This window comes from Pagrus pagrus (genome assembly GCF_965226575.1).
Source record: "Pagrus pagrus genome assembly, chromosome: 3".
NCBI lineage: Eukaryota > Metazoa > Chordata > Actinopteri > Spariformes > Sparidae > Pagrus > Pagrus pagrus.
The window spans coordinates 15,266,390-15,278,919 of NC_140187.1; the positions used below are offsets into that span (position 1 = coordinate 15,266,390).

Genomic DNA, 12,530 nt, shown 5'->3' on the forward strand with positions numbered 1-12,530 from the left:
TGCCTGCCAACCACGCAAAAGTGGACAAGAGGCTCATGCTTTTTGGCAAGAAATGTGTTGTGCAAGTTTGTAGAGTAAACTTATTCATGTTCAGATGGTGTCTCAACAACAATCTTGATGAGAAAACTGACTATGAATAGAAAGCAGTGCATGCTGGTCCACATACTGTGGAAGGAAAATGCATACTTGTACTTGACACAGCATAAACTTTATACTTAAACTACATAACAATGACTTTAAAAGGAAAGCACAAACCCCATCTAGGTAAAAAAGGCACAACATATGATGACATTTGAGGACAGCTGACATTAGAGGCATTATGTTCCACAATGAGAATAGGTTATTGATGAAATTTACAATTGCCCCTCACGCGGCAGCCCTCTGTCGTTAACCTGACAGTCACACTTTTATAGTTACAGCCTCTATATTCCTCTCTTCAACCCTCGTCGAGCTTTGCCCTACAACCACAGATGCCACCTCTCTGGCATGTTGCCACAAGCACTGGGACAAACAACTGCTCTGCACAAAACTATGACAAATAGCTTTGCCCTGCATGTGGGGGGGTGTGCGTGTGTGTGTGTGTGTGCGCGCGTGTGAGCCATTGATTGTGTTGTGAAATGTATATGTATGTGAATGTGGGTGCAATGTTTGCATGCTCGTGTGTGCAAATGAATGAGACAGAGAAGGCAAATCTCGACACAAACCACTGTGGCAAAGTGCATAATGTATCAAAATAATGAGAGTCATCTCTGCCTTTTAACATTCTGGGGATGCTGTCTCCATTTCGCGGCTCTTTGTATAAACACTCATGGCTTTAATAACTTGGGGAGCGGCGTGGTTATTGACCCAGTCGGTCACTCTCCTCCATTCCTAATCAGCAGCAGCGGTGCCTGGGGCTCAGCATTCCCAATGAGCCTCCACATTTACATCCTGCAGCAAAACTACGAGTGTGGAGAGGTCAATGGCCACGAGCTCTATCCTGTCTGCTTGACACAACATCACGAGCTGGAGATGATGGTTTTACATGTAGCTAATAACATGGAAGAGATTAGTCTCCAATCTACAAATGGATCACTTTTGTACACACTGTGACTGTTTAACTCTTGAGAATGTCACCAGCAAGGCACCGTGAAGCAGTCTGCACACAGCAGCTCTCCGTTGGAATAGTGTATTGATTCTCTTTTCTTAATCTTCAGGTTACTACTTTGAAATCCCATCGATCGGAGCCATCAGAATCAACACCCAGGTAAGATATATGGAGTGCGAGCAAGCTGAACACACCTTCATGAAGCCGCCAGAAAACGGCAATTAAAATCAAGAAGCTCGTTCGTTCTTCCTTCATGGTTGCTTTCATGATAATTATGCAGATTGTAGATATGCTTTTAAGTATTCGGTTACAAAGGGACATGAGATGATACAATGGATCAGAGTCGGAGATGGAGTGATAACAAGGAGTATAATGTTTCTTGACGCTCTGAAGTAAAGACTCTCAGATCTTCCTCTTTCACACACAAACCTCCGGTTCCTTACACACCCATGGTCCTGACAACCCCCCTCACTTGCTTGAGGCACTACGAGTTTCTAGAGGCCCTTGGGATAACCTCATTCCAGCTGTAGAAATTGACTCAGTCGCTGGAAGGTGGAGGGAGCCACTACACACCCCTCCCTTCCTTCCTCCTCCCACCCGCCCACCCTCAGCCCACGGTGAGCGATCAGGCCCCAGAATATACTGTCAGCTGTTCCATTAACTCTGGCATATTTATATTCTGAGGACTGCCACTTACTCTAATAGGTTTTCTGAAGGTGGGTGACTACAACTCTTCGTATAGGCCCAGAAGACACAATATTTAATCGTACTCTGCCCTTCAACATCACACACACATCACAGAGTCTCACTGGACTAAGACGGCAACATTCAAATAACAGATGGACCGCAGATGGCAAAAATATTCTTATTCATACCGTCCTGAGTCATGCGATTATGTAGGAAGAGTGGAGTAGTTTTTTAAGTTTTTTAAGTGGCACTATATTTTGTGTTTCTGCATGGTCGTGACTTATTGCATCCATTTCTGGCTTCTATAGGATGTCAGTGGAGCAACAATAGCAAGCTTTAGTTAGGGTGTTTGTCTTTAGAGGGAACGTACTGATGAGACTGTGGTTGTTACGGTATCCAGGGAGACAATAACGTTTAATCAACATTCAGGGATGCTGCTGGAGTCTATACGGCTCTGATTCCTTTAGAGCACACATCTCCAGTTGCTGACTTTTTATGTTTCCTAGATTGTTCTAGCCAGGCGGAAAATTTCCCCTATATCCCGTGAAAAGGTCTGGCTGTCATTGTCCTGATGGAATATCTCCCTGTGGCGCGTTAAACCGGACTTTTATTGAGCTAATAATAGAATAGGTTACGCCTGTCAGCACCTCACTGTTCAGGCGATGGAAAAACAAACGGTCAAAAGCATAATACTGAAATAGCTGTGTGCTTACACAGGGCGCCCCTTTTGTGAATTCGAGGATCAGCACAAGGGTCAGAAACCTGCGTTATGTTTCCCTTTTTCACTGCAAAATAGATGAAAATGTGTCATCCTCTGAAAAATATCATTAAAATTGACATTTGACCCAGACAGAGCTGCTGCATTTCCTCTAATCCTGTTTTTAATTTTGAATATATTGTGTCGATACATAAAGATAGACATTTGGTTCTCACCGACAGCTGAATTAGATAATTTAGCGCTTTTGTAAATGTTGGCAGAATAATACTTAATCGCTTTAATGACAGAATAATTTTTCTGTCTCTGGTCTTTATAATAACAAGGCAGTGAAATCTCACAGCGTGACCGTCCCGTCCCCCTCGGCAGGCTTCTGTTTCCTCCAAACTGTGCAGTCGCTTCATATGTCACAAGGTCACTCACTCAATAATTTTACCAATTACACACCCTCTCCAAAGTGAGAAGGATCAATAGGTTGTTTACAAAAAAAAGACATCTCAGCTGTTGTGCGTCGTGGCTCCTGAGAACAAAAGAATATAGCGAATTTGATGTATTAGTAGTAGACTTAACCCCTCACCTCTATTCACCATCGCTGTGGGACATTCTCACAGTGCTGGCGATGACAGTAGAGCCTCTGGGAGAATGGCCTGTTTGCACGTCGTGCCATTGACACCCTTAATGTGTTTTTAATAGCTCCTTCATAATGATGAAAAACGGCCTTGAGTGTGTCAGGACTGGAGGCTTTATGGCTCCGCAGGACTGGGATGCTGCTGATGGTGGCCCACTGGTTTATGTGGTGACAGAGAGGAGGCCGGTCAGGGTCTTATAGTTTTATGACAGATGAACGTTGGATGGCTCTTCCAGCTCTCTGACTTTAATGCCAGTACATGACAAGCACTGTAAACGTCTGTTTGATTATGTGTGTTTATTGTGTGGGTTTTTGCTGCTGCAGGAGTACCTGGATGTCCTCGGTCGTCCCATGGTGCTGGCTGGGAATAAAGCCAAGCAGGTGCAGTGGACGAACGTCTACCAGGATGCTCTGGTGAGGGAGAACTTAAAAAAGGCATTTTATATCATTAACCCTAAGAGTAATGCGTCTTTCTAAATTTGTGTTTGATTATTTACTCCATTTGCTATTTTTGATGTATAATTCCTTAACGATTGAGTCCAATATACAACATTCAGCCTCACTAGATGTCAGGAAACAACTACTTGCTCTGTTAACATACAGTGGACTAAAGACGACCTGAGCAGAGAGTCACACTCCTTCTCAGCAGGTGTGGCAACACGTGCATGTTAAGAAAACCACAGACTTGGGCTACTAAGTATTTTCATGCAAATGCGGTCTTGACTCTGGTGTTTGCCCCCAAAAAGTGGAATAAGTCAGAACACAAACACTCGACGTGCCTTTACTGTCCACCTTCTGGCGCCCACCTCTCGTTCATTCTGCTAGCTACTGAAGCAAATAATAGCCAGTATGTACATCATGTTTGCCTATTATACTTACATTGTCGCTTGACACTGTCCACAAAAGGGTAACTTTATTCCGTTATCTCCTGTGTTGAGGGGATGCTTCCTCTGTGCTGCTGAGAACGGGCAGAGGTAGACAGGGCGGGGTGCGTGAAGGGAGAGGGGAGGTATGGGCGACACACTGGTTTGTTTTGGTCTAAAATGCTGGCGCTGAACTGCGACCACTAGTGGGGCTCAATTTTGCATTTAGGATGTTTTGCTGTTGATTTTTTGAAACAATGTTTGGCTCAAGTATTGCCTTTGGGATTAATAAAGTTCTGTCTTATCTTATCTCCTATCTTATATTTGGCCAAATTCAGGTCATGAACTCCGAAATTTGTCAAAATAAAAGCACAGATTCTGTGACACTGTTTTTTTTTTGTTGTTTTTTTTTAAGAGAGCTGCGGCAAGCATGTCTTTAATTTCTTTTAAAGAACCTTTCAATTTATACAATTTCATTTTTTTTTTTTTCAAAGCTTAAATTTCAGTTGATTGAAATACTGCTTCTTGTTTGTATTTTTAATTATACATGTTGTGAAGTTCTTTTGAGACGCAACAAAATGTTTTTAATTGGATTTCTGACGTGTTTCATCAGGGTTTGGGCCTTGTCATCACTGGAACGATGCCAGTCTTCAACCTCACTGCTGATACTGTAAGCTCTCAGGTAAAGACATCATAGATATGGAGCTTAAAATAGCTGGACGATTTTTCACTTACAAAGCCCACAGTATGACTCATGCCCCCGCTGAGCCTTTGTATTAACAACTCTTTCCCTTCATCATCACGTAAGAACAGTGTTTTGTTGACATTTATGTGGTTGAGCGATACATGTATGAGGTTATTCAAAAATATGCTAGAGCTGGAGCAGCAGGAGGGTTTCAGGTTTTGTTTTGCACCGCTGTTGTTGACCATCAGTCATTTTTATAATGGCGTCCGCCCAGCTGCTGCTCTTCAAGGCAACACCTCCCCCCTGAGGTGACAACAGACATCACAAGCACACATCTGAGTGTCTTTTATCATCCACGGAGCACAGATTCATCCAGCTTCCACTATCCATGACCAAAGTATTTACTCTGAGCTTATCACACAGGCTTAAAGCAGTGATGCTGCTGCAAACCGACTCAGTTTAAGATAGACTGTAAAAATACGGACTAATCAGATTGCACATAAAGCGATAAGTCAAAGATGGCATGGAGATTTTCTTAGTAATCTCTAGGCACAGCTACCAGCTCTGAATCTCCAATGCCTGTGCTGTGCTGTTTGTTGATAAATTGCTCATAATTACCTTGTATGTTCTTCCTACAGAACCAGCTCATCCTCGGAGTCATGGGAGTTGATATCGCAATCAACGAAATCAAAAAGAAGACTCCTACATACAGAGTGAGCATGTTGTACTCTCAATATTGCTCTCATATCACTTTTATATTGATGATTGTGGAATACCATCTTCAATCACTCTTTTTTCTGTGCAGCTCGGAGCTAATGGCTACACGTTCGCCATCGACCCAAACGGCTACGTACTGCTGCACCCCAACCTGCGACCCAAAGTAGGTCCAGCTACAAACGCAGCCCAGAATCTAATAAGTTTACCCGCTTCTGATTCTGAAGCTAAATTTGGACGTTATTCCTGCTAACTGACGTTAACCCTCCTCCTCCATCTTCTCCTGCTTTCTCTCTGTTTTCAGATCATTAACTTCAGGGAGCCTGTCACTCTGGACTTTCTGGATGCAGAGCTGGAAGACAACAACAAGGAGGAGGTAAAAAAAAACACTGCAACATCATCATTACTATCAGCTCCTGCGTTTATTATACGTTTCATCTGATCATTTTATTTGGCACGTTCTAATGTATCAGTATGCCTTCTCACGCTGCAGCATCACTCTCTCTCTCTCTCTCACGCTCTCGCGCCTTTCAGATCCGTCGACAGATGATTGATGGCAAATCAGGGCAAAGGAAAATCAAGACGCTCATTAAGTCAGTTGATGAGGCAAGTCATCAATATATGAGACTCAATCATGATCCAAAGTAGCACCTTCCTGAATGGTGTTGTAATGAATTTGAATCACTCAGTATGTTTGGGATCCGTTGTTTCACTCCAATTATGGGGAAAGACATGTGCTGAGGATGCGACAGGGTTACTTATCAGAGTCCGTTTGTGGTCGTCCACAGAGATACATCGACGAGGCCATGCGGACGTACACGTGGACGCCTGTGGAGGGGACAGATTACAGGTAGGTTTGCAATCAAATCACCTGACCTCAGGCGAAAAGCAACTTGAACCCGTGAGTGAAGTCCAACCTTGATACTTCCGATTCGTCCAGATTGAGTCACAAGTCTCGCATTTCGACAGCTGTTATTCATCAACCAGCTGTTTACTATCACACATTTGGAACAGACTTAGCACTGAATAACGGCCACTTGCTCTCTCGCCTTCTGTATTTGCGTTCAATGATTCATCTGAATCACCCAAATTAAAGAACCGTTTCTCTTCTCTCGTAAAAATCTTCAGCAGTACTCTAAGCACAAATTAATTGCGCAGTTTATTCATCTCAAAACTTGCTTGAACAGTCGAGGTTGCATCATAATGACATTTCCTCCAGGCAACACTTAGCAAATTACAGTTTATGATATTCAATAGTCCTACAAATGTCTGATGTGTGTTTTTTTATTACATCTGCTGGCAGTGTGCCTGGTCCCGGCTCAGACTGTGTGAGGCTTTTTCTGCAAGATTCTGTTAATATTCAACTCAAAGGGAAATTCCAGTGTATTTAACAATCCTCGTGTGTTACTGGTGTGGTCTCTGACAGTCAAATCTGACTCTAAGCAGACATAAAAAGCTTTGATCTGTCATGATTCCCACACTTCAGAGTTTAGGGCAGGATATGAGACTTGCTTTGGATGTTTCTTTAGATCTAAATTAGCTTTATATTAGAGATAGTCAACTGTAGCTGTAGCTCAGTTCAGCCTTATTTTTCTATCTGTTCCAATTAATCCTCTTACTGAGTTATATTTTAGCTATCAATGGCACCACAGATTAAGAGATGGGACATGTTTTTCTATCTTTAGAGTAAATATTTAGTTACATAAAGCAATATTTAGATCAGTCAACAGTTATACTGATGTTATATTACAAAGTGAGGATTTGCATGCAACCTTTTTTGACCTTGGACAGAAACTCAAACATAAATCTGCCCATATTCTTCTTCTTATATATATTAACAATTTATCGAATGATAACATTGCGTGTAATATAAAAGAGGCCCTCGTTCTGACAAACTTCTCTGCAGTTCCCCTCAGCTCTACAAAGCTTTATAGCTCATTGTTTTAGTTTTCTGACCTGAGTGCTCTCATCAGCGTTGTTTCTAGGCGCAAGCAGCTGTTTTTGGACAAAAATGTTCTGATAAACCCACCGTGTGGTACCAGCCCAGCACCGAGTGGCAAATAACGTTAGCAACTGGCTGGTGAACATAGGGGAGTATTTATCAGCTAAGCCAGATATTCCCCTCAAGACTTTTAGGAGAATTAACAAAAGCTGAAGAAGGGAGAATGTTTAAGTTATATTTATTGTGTGGCAGAAATCACAACTCCAAATGAATGCTCCTGTTGCTCTGTGTCTGCTGGATGTGAATGGGCCGCTGTTAGCTGACAAATTCACCATATCGGCTTTATAAGGTGATAGTATGTCAGTGTTGTGTTTACAGCTTGTTGTTCTTCCCCCAAGTGGCCAAAAAGTCCGTAAACGCCAATTTAACACTAATTGGTCCACATTTCGTTTCTATAAAAATGCAGATAAAACTACCAGCAGCGCTCATATTTCATGTGCTACATGTTGCTGAACAGTGACAAAATCAGCCATGTGTCATAGATTACAAACATGTTCGATGTAGTACAGACGGCATTTGCTACTAACACAGTTACTTTGCTTGGGAACAGCATCAAGTACCTATTTGATTTGAGGGAATCAGCTCAAAGATCCCCTGAATTGGGGACTGTCTTCTGCTTCATACACAAAGGCGTATAACCTATGAAGTCCTCACAGTTTATAGCTTTCACGCCTCTCTGCTCATCCTGTAAAATCATAACTAATAGCGCTTCAGTTCATACAGTACTTAAAGGTACTATGTGTAGTTTTCTTGTTGTTTATAATCATTGTCTCTTTTCAGCTCTAATCACAGAGTGATTTCAAAATGAAGTCTGATTGTATCCAAGCTTATGAGAAAATGACCCTTCTTCTTACTTGATTTATTACCTCAGTAAACAGTTCTCCAATGAGTTTATGATATCAATCACTAGTTTTAAGTCTTCTTCAATACAGCATGTTTATTAAATAAATTATGGTCCTCATTTAGAGTGAACGAGATGATGAAGCGGGGCATGCTTTAGGGCGTGGCTACCTTGTGATTGACAAGTCACATCAGACCAAATCAGAGTAAAGGCATAGCGTTGCTTATCCTTTCCAGCTCCACCTGCCAATACAATATGGTCACTTCTGGTTCCTAAAAACACAAACGTCGTCCAAAAACCAAAAGGTGGCGTCAGGGTGTGTTTGAACTTGGGTCTAACCGGTAGGAGATTTGAGGCAGGGTGAGGAGGAATGCCATCCCCCTTGTTAACCTGCCACCCTCCATTCCCTAGTAGTGGAGAGAGTGAGAGAGCAGGGACAGAGGAGTTGTTTAGTTGAAACTGTTGTTCTAGTCTGCCTGACTCATTGATCCTTTCCTGGCGGAGGTTTGCGCAAGTTTGAATCCGTGGCCTTGACCATGGCTGTGAAACCAAAGAACCAAAAGAGTCCGTTCCCTCGTCACTGCTTGGTCAACAAACTTGGTCAATCCTCCTAGTAAAAAGAATTAACAAATAGTCTACTGGGTCTAACAGAGGTTCAGAATCAGTTTCCTTCCTCACAAAGCATTTGTAAAGCCTCTTTTGATACCATCTGATGTAACCTTTTTAAACTTGTTGTGTCTATAAGTGAGTGAGTCCTGTATTTGTTTACATGTCAGAGTTTTATTGTGCATTCATAACGTGTTCCTGATTTTCTGCCTCGTTACCTCAGTCTAGGGTTGGTATTGCCCACATATAGTGAGAACCACATCAAGGCCAACCTGAGTGACCAGATCCTTCAGGTGCAGTGTAAGTACCCGGGAGTACCCAGCATCCTTCACTCTCTGTCCCTCTCCTTCTCTTTCTCTCTTTCCACTCTTTCCTCCTCTTCTCTCTCTCTCTCTCTCTCTCCCAAATATGACCTTATGCTCTTATTCAGTCCTTTCGTCCCGGGTCTCCGACATCATCAATAGGGAGTGTGCAAGCGGAGTCGCCTGCCCCGCCCCTCCCCCGTGCTCCCCCCTCTTCTACGCTCTCTGATAGGCAGGTTCATACCTGAGTCCCCCGACTCCTCTACTGCCCCCTGTTCCCTCCTGTCTTCATGCTGTGCTGTAAACCGGTGATGTTTTTTCTTCACACTGGCTGAAGAAAAAAATAACTGAACTGACAGAAAGGTGAAAGCTGTGGTTTTACTGTGTTACTCAGGTGAAAATAATGGTGACCTTTGTGCTATTATTTTTTTTGCCAAATGCTCTCGCCTCTTCTCCACCAAAGTAATGATTCTGAAGCATCTGTGTTCAAAGTATTTGATGTTCTGGAAAAACTGTGAAAATATGCATGCTTTTCACTCCTTATGATGAGTTTTATGATTTGGGGAACTTTTCCTTCTGTTATGTGTGTGATTTTTTTTAGTTTTTACTTTATGTTTTTTGTTGGATTGTGTGAGATGTCTCTCAGCTTTGGAATCATTCAGTATATAAACTCCCACTCGGCCCGGGATAAGGGCTCGACTAACGTGGGAGTTTGGGTTTATGTGGGTCTGAATGGGGACACACGTGTCTCTCTCATTCTTTCTTTGTCCAGACCCTGTTATTCCGCTCTTTTCCTGTTTTATTTGATTTGTTTTTATTTATTTATTTTGTTTAACCATGGTTATCTCTCACAATTACTTGTCTTTAATGTTTTCCTTTCCTGGATTTCCCAGTTTGTTTTCCTTTTCTTCCGTTGGTTTTCCGTTCCCTCGTTTGCTCTTGCAAATAAGATGTTTGCTCTTCATTTCTTTTTTCTCTCTTGTCTTGTTTGACTTAGATTGTTTTTTTTCTTTCAAGAAAACAATATTTTTATTCAAACAGTAATTGAATAAAATATTGTCTGTGATCCCCCCTTCCCACCCGACCCCCTGTTTCTTTTCTTGCTCACTCCTTCTCTGATGGATCCACACAGTGCCATACACCAAGGGCAAGTATACTCCATATTGGTCCACGTTCCCTACCTTTACTTCCTACTTCCCACCGCTGCCTCCTTCCCACACCTCTCGTCCTCAACCTCTTCCTGCTGCCCTCCCCCTCCCCCTCCTCCTTCTCCCCTCACCTGTCCCAGCCTGCTTGCCTCTGTTCCTGCCCGTCTTGCCTTCAGGACTTTCCTCCCCTTTTCCTCTTTTTCCTCCTCCTCTTCCTCCTTTTATCCCTCCTTCTCCACTTCACCCTCTTGCTGCAGCTCAGATCCCACATCTCTCACGATGGCTCCTCCGGTCCCCCAACCTCACCCTCTTCCCTCCCACGCTGCTCCAGAAGCCACAAAAAAAAAAAAAACACCAACTGCACCCAAGGAAGACAGATATTCATGTTCTCTGTTAAAACTTGTCTTTTGTCCTCCTCCTCCTAATCCTTTTCCTTCTGTGGATAGCTCCAAATGGGTTGTGTCTGCCTCCTTTCTCTTTCTCTTTCTTTCACTTTCCTCACATTTTCTTCGACCATATTTCTGTCTCTTCCTCATCTTCCTTCTCCGTTTCTCTTTCACCCTCTTGTCTCCCTCCATCTCTCTCTTTCTGTCTCTTTCTGTCTTTTTCTTACAGTGTCATTAGTTAATAAATGTCTTAACTAACTCTCACACTAGGGCTCAGGTATTAACTTTAACTAAATTTAATTTAAAACATTTAGAGCACGTTGAGCTTCATGTAAAAGTAAAAGATTTTGTACTGTTTGCTGTAACATTTTCATAATGTAGGAAGATAAACACACTAATCTGAATTGTTATTTTGTAGTCTGACACCTTAGCTGTGATAATATCAGCACATATAGACGAACCCGGCGACCCGATTTGTTGGTTCCGCCATCTAGCGGCGCCACCATTACTGCAGTGGCAAGTTGTAGTGACGTTGGTGGTTGGATTGATGTTGTAGACGGTGGCCCCCAGTTACTAATGAAGGTTCTTAGACGGATGTCGATCTTTGTGTTATTCAGATTTTACATAATAGATTACAACAATAGCCCAAATAAATAATAAGCCTGGCTGAAACTTGATGCTGACTGTTAGAATAGGGTAGAAAAATCACAACAAATACAGGACAGTCAGGTGGCCCAAACATTGATCTAGGTTTTTGAGGATTAATCAATAATAATTGATGATTGAAATAAATGTTCATAATAATTGAAATTATTTTCTAGACATTCTTGTCAAAAGTGACTTTAAAAAATGTTCACTTCTTTGGACAACTTGCATTCAACGCCCAGATAGCATAGGCAGAGACCACTGCAGTAATGGCGTCTGCTTCAGGTACATCCCTGGATTCTTCTATATGTGTATAAGTAGTGTTATTTATTCATAGTAGAGTAAAACGAAATCTCTTATGGTCATGATATTTTAATGTAGCTATTCCTCATTGATCTACATATAAAAACCACCTACTTAACATTTGTCAGCTGCCGTAGTATCTCGTCAGTAGCTGGAGACGTCGCAGCCTGCAGACTGACCCTTCAGGGCTGAGCTGTGTCCTGCCCACCCAGGTCCTCCCATGTTGTCAGGTGTCAGGGTGCTGACTCCTGTGTCGTCCCTCTGTACTCCCTGTCTCCATCAGCTTGTCTCCCTCCCTCCTCACCCCTCAGACCGCCAGGGGCACGGCCCAACACTTCCTCAGTAAACCCGACCCCGGATGTGCACGGCATTGTGGGCGGAAAACTACCTGGGCACTCTATTTTAGCTCTAAAATGAAACCTTTCCTCTGCTTGTACGGTCACAGGTCACGGCCTAATGAGAAAATAACATGTTGGATTCATCGCAGACTCTCCTGTCGAGGCTTTAATGACGCTTGATATTTTGTGTTCTGCTCTGTCTGTGATAGATTAATATTAAGTTGCCCCTCGACATGCCCTTCACAATGCAATGCATCTCCTTTGATTATGTGTCTCTCTGAGCCCGCTCTCCTGCCAGTCTGAGGGGTGACTACTTCCATCAGGACCTTCACCCACCTCTCCCCTGCAATAGTTGGCCATGTTGATGCCTGCCTGATCTGAAAGCACTCATTGTGTTCAATCCGTCTGAGAACTTGCTTCCCGACACGGCACGTCTCGCAAGTCAGTTCTCAGACGTCCAAAACATGTTAGAGTGAAACCAGACGAATCGGAAAAACGCTTGTTGACAAAGTGACGGACAAAAAGAGGAAAAAAAAGAAGGTGTGAGTGCTTGTGAAACTAAAGCTGTCGTCCATTGAGA

At 42.8% G+C, this 12,530-nt stretch overlaps 1 protein-coding gene across 7 annotated transcripts in view; it reads left to right on the forward strand.

Moving 5' to 3' along the window:
• Positions 1-12,530, forward strand: part of cacna2d2a (calcium channel, voltage-dependent, alpha 2/delta subunit 2a) — a 165,281-nt gene that overhangs the window by 141,137 nt on the left and 11,614 nt on the right. For 6 of the 7 annotated variants that reach the window (XM_084349040.1, XM_084349041.1, XM_084349038.1 and 3 more), the window contains 10 exons: positions 1,197-1,246; positions 3,442-3,531; positions 4,594-4,662; positions 5,304-5,378; positions 5,471-5,545; positions 5,684-5,755; positions 5,914-5,985; positions 6,168-6,229; positions 9,052-9,128; positions 10,263-10,277. In XM_084349040.1, the coding sequence (XP_084205166.1) occupies positions 1,197-1,246; positions 3,442-3,531; positions 4,594-4,662; positions 5,304-5,378; positions 5,471-5,545; positions 5,684-5,755; positions 5,914-5,985; positions 6,168-6,229; positions 9,052-9,128; positions 10,263-10,277 (657 nt within the window). The remainder of the gene's footprint in view (positions 1-1,196; positions 1,247-3,441; positions 3,532-4,593; positions 4,663-5,303; positions 5,379-5,470; positions 5,546-5,683; positions 5,756-5,913; positions 5,986-6,167; positions 6,230-9,051; positions 9,129-10,262; positions 10,278-12,530) is intronic. The other variant, XM_084349036.1, reaches the window with a different exon arrangement.